This window comes from Amphiura filiformis, chromosome 14 (genome assembly GCF_039555335.1).
Source record: "Amphiura filiformis chromosome 14, Afil_fr2py, whole genome shotgun sequence".
NCBI lineage: Eukaryota > Metazoa > Echinodermata > Ophiuroidea > Amphilepidida > Amphiuridae > Amphiura > Amphiura filiformis.
In genome coordinates this window covers 33943598-33953970 of record NC_092641.1, presented here as the reverse complement: position 1 = coordinate 33953970, position 10373 = coordinate 33943598, and the positions used below count along the sequence as shown (strand labels likewise).

At 39.4% G+C, this 10373-nt stretch overlaps 1 protein-coding gene across 1 annotated transcript; it reads right to left on the bottom strand.

The window, feature by feature from the left end:
* Nucleotides 1–5752: 5752 nt before the first annotated feature.
* Nucleotides 5753–9750, bottom strand: LOC140169373 (uncharacterized). The gene is given in 6 exon segments (XM_072192631.1): nt 5753–6275; nt 6277–6761; nt 6763–8019; nt 8021–8202; nt 8526–8885; nt 9609–9750. Coding segments are annotated over 6 exon segments (2949 nt in total).
* Between the last annotated feature and the right edge of the window lie 623 nt (nt 9751–10373).

Below are 10373 nucleotides of genomic sequence, written 5' to 3'. Positions count from 1 at the left end.
GACGGTTTCTGTCTGACTAGCATATCAAGGATTGCAAAGTCTCACTCACTAATGAGATTCGTAGATGCCACATTTGCAAAGCGTTCTTGGATGGCTGTTGATGGACCTCAGCAGAAGTTGTTTGTCTGACTAGCATATCAAGGATTGCAAAGTCTCGCTCACTAATGAGATTCGTAGACGCCACATTTGCAAAGCGTTCTTGGATGGCTGTTGATGGACCTCAGCAGAAGTTGTTTGTCTGCCTAGCATATCAAGGATTGCAAAGTCTCGCTCACTAATGAGATTCGTAGACGCCACATTTGCAAAGCGTTCTTGGATGGCTGTTGATGGACCTCAGCAGAAGTTGTTTGTCTGACTAGCATATCAAGGATTGCAAAGTCTAAGCTCACTAATGAGATTCGTAGATGCCACATTTGCAAAGCGTTCTTGGATGGCTGTTGATGGACCTCAGCAGAAGTTGTTTGTCTGACTAGCATATCAAGGATTGCAAAGTCTCGCTCACTAATGAGATTCGTAGACGCCACATTTGCAAAGCGTTCTTGGGTAGCTGTTGATGGATCCCAGTACTTACCACCTGGCAAGTTGTCATGATGCCAACATTCATGGATACTAGATGTGATTATTGTTACAAAATATCTTAAGTTTTGAAGCTGAAAATATGCCAGTAGGTGCCTTTATGATGTAAGAGGTTAAGAACCGAACAATGTAATTAGTAACACATGCTGCATGAAATGAAAAATGATCATGTAACAGATGTGTGTTGCTCACCCTTTTTCCTACAAGAAGTGGATGTGATGATCTGGCAGCATCAGGCGTTGTATGGTGAGCTTCACTGTCTATTACTAAATGCCTCTTTAACTAGGTTCATCAGTACCTTTTCTTTAAGTTCTTCCCATGTATATTGAACTCTGGCTCCATCTCTTACTTCTGAAAAGGTGTAAGCTTTTTGGTTGCTGGTTTGGTGTAGGCAATTCTGACGGAAACGTAACTGTGCTTTGCAGGCCTCGATTTTCTCAGTTTTGGATGATATTGAGTTTAGCATTTCTGTTACCTCATCTGGTTGTCATGATGCCGACATTCAAGGATAAGCAACAATGCATAGCATACTAGTTCAATGGCTTGTGCACACATGCCATGGAAGTTGATATCCTCCATCTGCGCAAACGTACAGTCAAGCAACTCATCTTTCTCTATCTCGATATTGGGGATAACTTGTTCACCATTCATAAGTTGCACTGGCTTAACTTTCCAGATGACAAGTTTCTGCTGCAAACTGTGCATTAACACAAAGTCACCCGGGCTGGCAGCAGAACTTTGCGTTATCCGAAATTTGTGTTAAGAATTTCATTGGAAAATGGGGATCCGTGGACCCCAAACATTGAACCACAGAAACATTCTCCTCCCATCATAGTCTTCTCATTTCTTTTGATACACCATTAGGGCCCACATTGGAGCCTGTGGTTTTGCCCTCATTGAATCTTCTGTTCAAGTAGTTCCTTTGGTTCTCCATAAATCTTGACTGTGGTCTTTTCTTCGATAGTGCCCACCCTTCGACTCTTTAGAGGGAATTTTCTCTTGTGGGATGTCAGAAATAGACGTGCTGAGGGTTGGTATTGCTTTGGCATCAGAGGATAGTAGTTCTCCATAGAGGGTTTTTGCTTTATTGTGGAATGTTTGTTTGTCACTCATTCGCATGTGATTTCCATAAGTTAAATGATTCTGTAGATTGAAGAATCTTGTGTAAACCTTTACACAACCTTCTTCTGGGCTTGGGAACAGTATATCAGTACTTGCCTGTGATTCCAAGCATTCAAGATCATCTGCATCATCATCTGACTTTTCACTGTTTCTGTTTGCTTTCTGCACCTGGGTTTTATGGGCTTGAACTCACTGACAGAACCTGACAGAAGAAGCTCCAGTTGTTACAACCATTTGAGGTGGTGTGACATTATCCAGCATGTCTTGCTTGAGCAGCTTTACCCTGCCGATTGAAAAGGCTTTCCACATCAAAAGTTACGCTTCCATATACTGGCAATTTGTGAACTGTCGTATGCCAACAATTGCCCTAGGTGCTGCTACTTTATCTTGTACTTTGCACGCAAACCCCAGGGGGGCCACTCATATATAAAAGTTGTAAGCATGCGCGTGAATGCACTTCAGAAAAGCACCCTTAACAAGGACAACCATTGTGTCTTTAAAATGACCCTTAACAAGGATAATGGTTTGTTAACCATACCCTTAACAAGGACAAAGTTTCAAGTGGATTAAATCCAACCCTTAGCAAGGATGCATGAATTTTGAAGAAAAAAGTAAAAGACATCAACTGTCAAGGTTTCTTATTTCCTTTATTATTATAATACTCTAATTGGATACTTCCTAACTGGATTTGGTAGGCTTAGGCCTACTCAGTGATCATTATTCAACATAATTATCGCCTGCATTATTAGGGCAGTAGGCCTATATTTTATTATGACGATTGTAGGGGTAGGAATGTGATTAGATCTAACTACCTTAGCACGGACACATGGTGTCAAAAAAGAAAATGACACCCTTATTTGCTATAATCAATGATTTTGAGACCCTTAACACGGGCCGGTGCGGGCCCGTGTTGCAGTAGAAAAAACCACCCATATTCCGCGTTTTTGTTCACACGCATGCTTACAACTTTTTATATAAGTGGCCCCCCTGGGACGCAAACACCTTGACTCCAGGTACGCCTCCATGCGATTCAACAGCTTGCTAAAACACCACAGGCATACTTAATCTCTTTAAACAGGTTCATGTGACCAATGCATCTTCAGTGACAGTTCACTTTTTTTCAAGTTATATTTCTGATTCAAACTTCGAAGAGCTGTGTGAAGGTGAGCATCAAGATGCATGCAGCCAATGTCAAAGAATACATACTGTCATCTAAGACATTGAAGAAGGCCTCCAAAATCTTTCCCCATTTGCTGAGGGGAGAGACGACCTGAACTACGCAGTCAGATCAGTAAAACAAGACATTGAATTGTGGAAATCACATCTGATTCAGTTATTTTTAGTTTACCAAGAGGAGGGAAAGACATGCATTATGTAGGTACGTGACAAAAAATTCCAACTCCATCCTATGCCTTTGAAGTTTGTATTTTTGGAAAGAGCATGAAAAATGCTTTAAAATGACACCTCAACCAATGTCATAGGACAAGTAGAAGCGGAATTATGGATTTTTGAAACGCCAAATTTACGTCGAAAATTGGCACCTCGTAACGTATGGGAAACCACGAAAAAGGTGGTACCATTTTAACCAAGTTTTCGTCACAAATTTTACATAAATTGTTGTAAAATCTTTATTTTAAAAGATATTTAGATGGGATAAAAAGCAAACTACTGTGTAATATTTGAGGAACAAAGCTGACATAAAATTATTTTGACTGCTATTAATGATCAATTATTAAAAAATCAATAATTAATAATTAATAATTGATAATTAATAGCTGAATTCGCAATTTGAATGAAAATCTCATCGAAATGTGTAAAAATGACTAAAAAAAAGTGTAAGCAAATCAGATTGGATTTTTACAACTAAAGGAAAGATAAAATAAAATTTATGTATATTTGAGAATTAAAAAATAGTAATTAATATAGTAATTAATAATTAATAATTCAAATCTGCCAATGACGAGTCCTTTTGAAAATGCATAGATACAACAAATGAGTTCTGAAAAATGCAACCCGATTTGTAAACACAAGTAGATAAAATTAATTAATCTACATGTACAATCTTCATTAACAATCAATTATTAATTATTTTAAATTAATTAATAATTAACTATTAAATTAACTGCTTCCATTAGATTAAGAACTCTCTTATTTTGGTTTTGTACAACTTTGTAAATAACCATACCAACTTAAACGAAAATACTTTCAGAAATATTTATTTACTAAATTGCAATATTCTGTTTCTTCACACATTAACACAAGTTTGAACAAATCATAATTGTCTTTTACAAAACATTTATAGTTAAAGGATTAACCTTGACACATTTTACATTTTATTTACTTGAGGAAAAATTGTGCCAACATTTGTATTATAAAGCAATTCCCAAATTTTGCAAAGCTTTTTGTCAAATAAATAAACTACACTAAGCCAAAAAAGAAACTTATAAAAGTTCAAGATATCACCAAAAGAAAAGTTGTGCATGAAAATGTACCAAATTTGGATACAATATTGCTCCAATGCTTAGCTTCAATGTCAAGTAATACCAAATTGTTTCCTTTCTTGAAACAATAGAAATGTGCACTGTCCCAGAACGGTGCCTTTTGTGTGAATCACAAAGTAACAAACATTATAAAGAGTCAAAATAACCTTACCAAGATGATAATGTCACATGTTTAAACAGATAATAAAGAGTCCCTAGTAACGGGTATGTCCACCGCGAGCTTCCAGACACGCTGTACATCTTCTCCGCATGCTTCCGATCAAGTTTGCGATTGTGACCTGGGGGATGGTCAGACGTGCAGTGTGGGCTCTGGCACCATCCTGTTGGAACAATATGATGTCTGGATGAGCTGCCATGAATGGTACCACCTAGCTGCGGCTGCAGAATCTCGTGTATGTAATGACGGGCATTTAGGTTTCCTTCCACAAAAACAAGGGATGTCCTATAGTTCCGGGAGATTGCACCCCAAACCATCACATTCGGACCACCAAAATTGTCGGTCTCTCTGATGCAGCAGTCTGCGTTTCGTTCGCCTTGTCTGCGCCATACCCGTTGCCGACCGTCACTTCTGTTAACGCAGAATCTGGACTCATCGCTGAATAACACCGTGCTCCATTGACGCTGATTCCATCATTATGACGCCTAGACCAATCACGTCTCGTGTTGCGATGTGCTGGAGTCAATATCGGGCATCGGTTTGGACGATGAGAACCTAACCCCTGCTCGTCGAGCGATTGCGAACAGTTTGGCCAGTTACTGGATTGTTGTGGGTACCAATTGTTTCTGATGCAGTTCTTGGAGCTGTCGAAAGCGGTCACGCAGGTGTTGCAGGAGAATGTAGCGATCTTGACCTGGTGTGGTACCTCTTGGTCGTCCACTGCGATCACGATCATTACAGTTCCGGTTTCAATCCTACGGGCAATGAGCTGCGAAATTGCAGCTTGAGAGCATCCAAAGATTTCCGCTATCTCTTCTTGAGTCATACCAGCCTCAAACATTCCAACAGCCCTTCCGCACTGGTCTTCTGATAGTCGTGGCATATCTGTTTCCAGACTCAGAAAGACTATACTGTGTAACTCTGCAAAAAGACTTGCAAACTGAATCCCCAGTACAAACCCATACTTGCCTTACAGACCCATTCATGCGCATGGTTAGGGGTGCCAATCTCTTTACATTTTTTGGTTTCATTCATTGATATGCATGCTACAGTAACTGCATCTTATGACTGTGAACTGTTGAAAAGAAGCTGTTCCATATCAGTGCACATTTCTCTGGTGTCAATGAAGCGAACAATTGGAAACTCAAGGACATTAAAGCTAAGCATTAGAGCAATATTGTATCCAAATTTGGTACATTTTCATGCACAAATTTTCTTTTGGTGATATCATGAACTTTTTCTTTTTTGGCTTAGTGTATATTGATCTTTGAATTGTACACTGCAGAATGTTATATTATTTTGTTACGGTTATCTTTCTGCATCACAATCTTGAATTTTATGAAACATATTTATATGCAATTTGTGGAATACGTCGAAAACTTGTACATTGCTATAACTAGGACATGGTCAAATCGCCACAAATGAGATCGGCTGCCAATTCTGTGGCGCGCACATCAAACTCCTCTGCATCACGTTCATACGTCTCTCCCTCTAACCAGTATGCAATTTGGTACTGTTTGTAGGTGTAGGGGTTCTTGCCTCTTGTTGCTACTTCTGAACATTCTTCAAGTTTTCCGAGGTACATTGTCTTGGTTTGTGTGTCGTCGTCATACCAAATGTGGTATATGATCTGCCCAGTGACTTTGCCCATCAGTAGGTCGGTGAGTTGTTGTTTCGTCTTCTCCTCCAAATCAGGAAAGACAGTACCGATATCGGCAACCTTACACCCCTTAACCTGCTTCTCCACTCTGTTGCGGTCTGTCGTTCTCTTCTTCTGAAGTGTCTGCTTCATTCTTGTGGCTATTTCCTTCTGTATTTGAGCAGCTTTCTTTCTTTGCTTCAGTGTTTCTTTCCGTCCTCTTGTTACAGCTACTTTAACAACTTTCGTTCTCTCTTCTGTTTCCAGGTTGTCAAGATACCCGGATTGAAGCTGACATGAAAGACATAGTGGCGTTGGGGGCATGGTCTTTCGCTGCCGAGAACATCCCCATGACAGTCTCTGCGTCAATGTTGTGGCATCTTGCTGACTCGGTTTCCGCTCGGAGCACCTCCGACACATCAATGCCAAAATACCTCTCATACTGTCGCTCCAACACCTCCACCATCTTCAGTAAAGAGGCATCACACGGTGATTCCTGAAGAGACTTAAGTGTGGCATCATCATTGGGCAACTGGTCTCCAAAGAAATTGACAGTGGTAGTCAATGCGTCTTCAGGTTTAGATGCAAAATCCTTTGCTACCGACACGACGTCTCTTACCAGGCCGATGCCATCTACGTGGCTTAGCTCCGACTCGTGAGAAGTGTAAAACTTGTGCATCCACGGGCCGGTCACAAGCTTCCCAAGAAGCCCAAACACCTGAAATTCTATTTGAGCAACAGGTGACTTAAAAGTCATGTACATGTAGCACATCTGGTATCAGCCCTCCACAGGTCAGCGGTGATTCGGTCAGGAGACTGGTGAAGAACTTTTCATGTTGGATTAGCTTTCCACTGATGTCGAACATGATGTGGAGTCTGTTACCCCGGTATCTTGGCAGTAATCCCATCGGGAGCTCATGGCTTCTTAGTGCGCTTTTAAATCCTTTCGGATCCCCTTTACCATCTTTGAATCTCATCTTATCCATGTTCAAGATACACTGATGTGCAATGCATTCGTGGCCATACTGCTTCTGTGTCATGTCAGCTGGTTCTGTCTTCTTAAGGGAACTACGAACTGAACTTGCGATGGTGTCCAATGGGTGGAGATGGCAATTCAGCTCGTTTAACTTTGTGTTCCAGTTCAGTTCAAGTTGCTGAATTGTGGCATGATTAACAGAGGCCCTGTCTGTGATGGTATTACTAATGTTGCCTATAATCTTGTTTCTAGTTTCAGTGAAATCTGTACTGTAATATAGGCAATATGTATCAGTCAAATTGTTTATAGTGTCGTTGATGTGGGAGAAATAGTCATCTGCTGTTCCACCAGCCAACTCATCTACTGCTAAAACATGGCACTTGTTCTGTGTGGTGATGTGAATTTCATTCACATGTACCCCTTCTTGAGTTGTGGCATCAAAGCCCAAGGTTATGTTCTCCCCGTTGACAAGAACCTCTGCACTCATAAGATCGGACACGGTACCCAGTTCTTTTGCCATAAATTCAACCGTGTTTCTGTGTGGTATTTGGTTTACCTGACAACCTGCTCTTTTAGCAAAGTTTTGAATTAGTCCAGGTTCTTTGTTGGTTGGGACATTACTGGTGATACAATCGTAAACAAACATTCTGGTAGGTACTGAGTAGGACTTGCTGTCTTTCTGAAATTGAGATGGTTGAGATTCAGCAGATTCAATTTGATCTTTCAATTTACAATTTTCATCCTCTAACCCTTCAATTTTGTCTTTCTTTACCTGTACTTCATTCTTCAGTTTCTCAACTTCACTTTTGAGTTGTAACATAGACTCTTCATGGTTCTTCTTCAGATTTTTCATACTACGTTTATGTTTTTTCCTCTCATTTTTTAGCTTCTTTGTCAGTTCATTGATTTCTTTAGCTTGTTCTGTGCTGTTGAACTTTGATTTCAGCTTCTTAATTTTTATGGCCTTCTTTTTTACGGACTTATCTTTACGTGCAACTTTCCGATTCAGCTCTTTTACTGTGTGTATTTTTGGGTAATCAATTTTTGTTTGATTGCAACTCTTCAACCTTCTTTGTATGTTTTGCTTTCATCTCAGATTTGGTTTTAGTTACAAAGTTCAGTCTTCTCTTAAGCTGTTTCTTTTGTGGAGTGTCTGGCTCTGTTCGCTTGGATGAACGGATTGATAGCGCTTCTTTCTCAGTCCTGGTACCTGTAGATTCTTCATTGAAGTCTGAAACATAATAACAATAAATTGTAACCATTTCTTACATGTAACTTGTTCCTTCATTATGTAGCTACAATAAAGTTATTCTTCTGAGATATATTTTCATATGTTGTATCCTAGTTGATTTATGAAAGCTTTATGCAATTAATTTTTATTTCTAAAATCACCATATTTATTTTTTTTTTTGTGTGTGAAAAGGATCAATAGGTGAATAAACTGGTATTAAACTGAATTGAATCACTGCTTGAAATTATAGTCAGGAGTCTGATGAATTCTGCACCACAAAAAAACAAAACTATATCTCAGAATTTTATAGAGCATACACTTACCTCCCATACATTTGGAAGGTCCGGGTAACTGTTCTGCATCTGGCGTGTTTGGTAATGGCACAGCATCTGGAGTTTCACACAGTGGAGCAGTGTCTGGTGTGGTCAATGACGGAGTGGCATCTGATATCTTGGGCAATGTAGCAGCATTTGGTGTCTTAGATGAGGCAGCAGTTGGGGGTTGGGAAGTGGGGACAACAAGGGCCAGAGTGGAAGAAGTCTGGGGTGTCTGTGGTCCTGCAACATCTGGTGTCTTGGGTGAGGCAGCATCTGGTGTCTTGGATGAGGCAGCATCTGGGGATTGGGAAGAGGGAGCAACAAGGGCCAGAGTGGAAGATGTCTGGGGTGTCTGTGGTCCTGGACCTGTGCATAAAGAAACAAAATAAATCATAAAATACCATTGTAAAAACTAGTTCGTGTAGAGCAATATTAAAACATGTGGTAAACATAATAGTCACATGACAAATCTATAACCAAGCAATAAAAACTTGGTTAACTTATTAATTTTTTGTTATGTTGCACAAAAAATTTGGGCCAAAAACCTGTTTTTGAGATTTTCTCAAAATGAACATCTTTGCCCAAACTGGACCTCACAGATGAATTCAGCAAGTCATTTCCAGTCTAAAATGTATACTTTTATATTCTTTAGACTAATAATTTAGCAGTTATGAAGCCCGAAAGTTTCCATAATTCCAGGGTTAAGACCACCCTTAACACCCTTTTCAACCTTCTACTAGCATCCTGTTTATTTTCAATTTTTCTTCAAGCTATATAAATCTTTGGTTACTGGCAGCAGGTCTTTCTTGTTGAACCTATGCTCACTTGCTGATTGATGGGCAATACTAGCTACTGCATCTGTCCACAGGAGCTACTGCATTCAGTGAATGTTCTTCACTAGTTTCAGTTAAGTCCTTCATTGCTTTCGCACATTCCTTCTAAATGCTGAGGGAAAGGCTGTTGAGATGAAAACTTACACACAAGAATTTGTGATGTATTCATAGTCTAGAATCTCGCCAGTGTCTATACTAATAACTGATGTGACACAGTGGTGTGAGTCAAACCCTCTATTCTTCCAAGTTCTATTACATGAAACCTTGCAGTCTACAGTGAGGTTCTCCAAAGATTTATCAGCTATAGTAGCGTCAGGGTGAAACCCATCTACCATATCATGGGCTATTAACACCCTTTTCAACCTTCTACTAGCAGCCTGTTTATTTTCAATTGCCATTTCTTAAATCTATAAAAAAAAAACCAATGACATAGAACATAATATTAAGACAGTGTTTTTCAGTTATATATGATGCAGTTTAGTCTGAAACCATATTCTTCAAACATATAAATCAGTTTAGAGCAGGAATTATATTTGATCATGGGCCTTTATAAGGCCAAATTCATTTTGATGATATTGGCAAAAAGTGCCCAAAATACCACATTTTGAACCATGATTGACCATGGTTCCTAACCATGGGACCATACAGGAATGTGCCGGATATGGTTTGCATTTTCGGCCATTTGGAATATCACTGACCCATTTACAAAATGTTCCTAATCTTGTCTAGAAATATTGCCAAATTTTGGCAATTTGTATTAAATTTGACAGAAAATTGTGACTTTTGGTATAGCGATAGCTCCAAAATTCTGGGTAAATTTATATATGGATGGATCCACTGTAAAATTGACCCAAACCAAACTTGAATACCCCTGTTCAACCATGAGAGACATGGCACCGCATTCTTGGATTTCAAGCATGCGAACGTAGCAGAAAATCATAACAACGGCACAATTCGAAATTGATTAGCTTTCAAACATTTAAAATGTTCTTCTTCAGATCAAATGATGCTGAAATGTCAT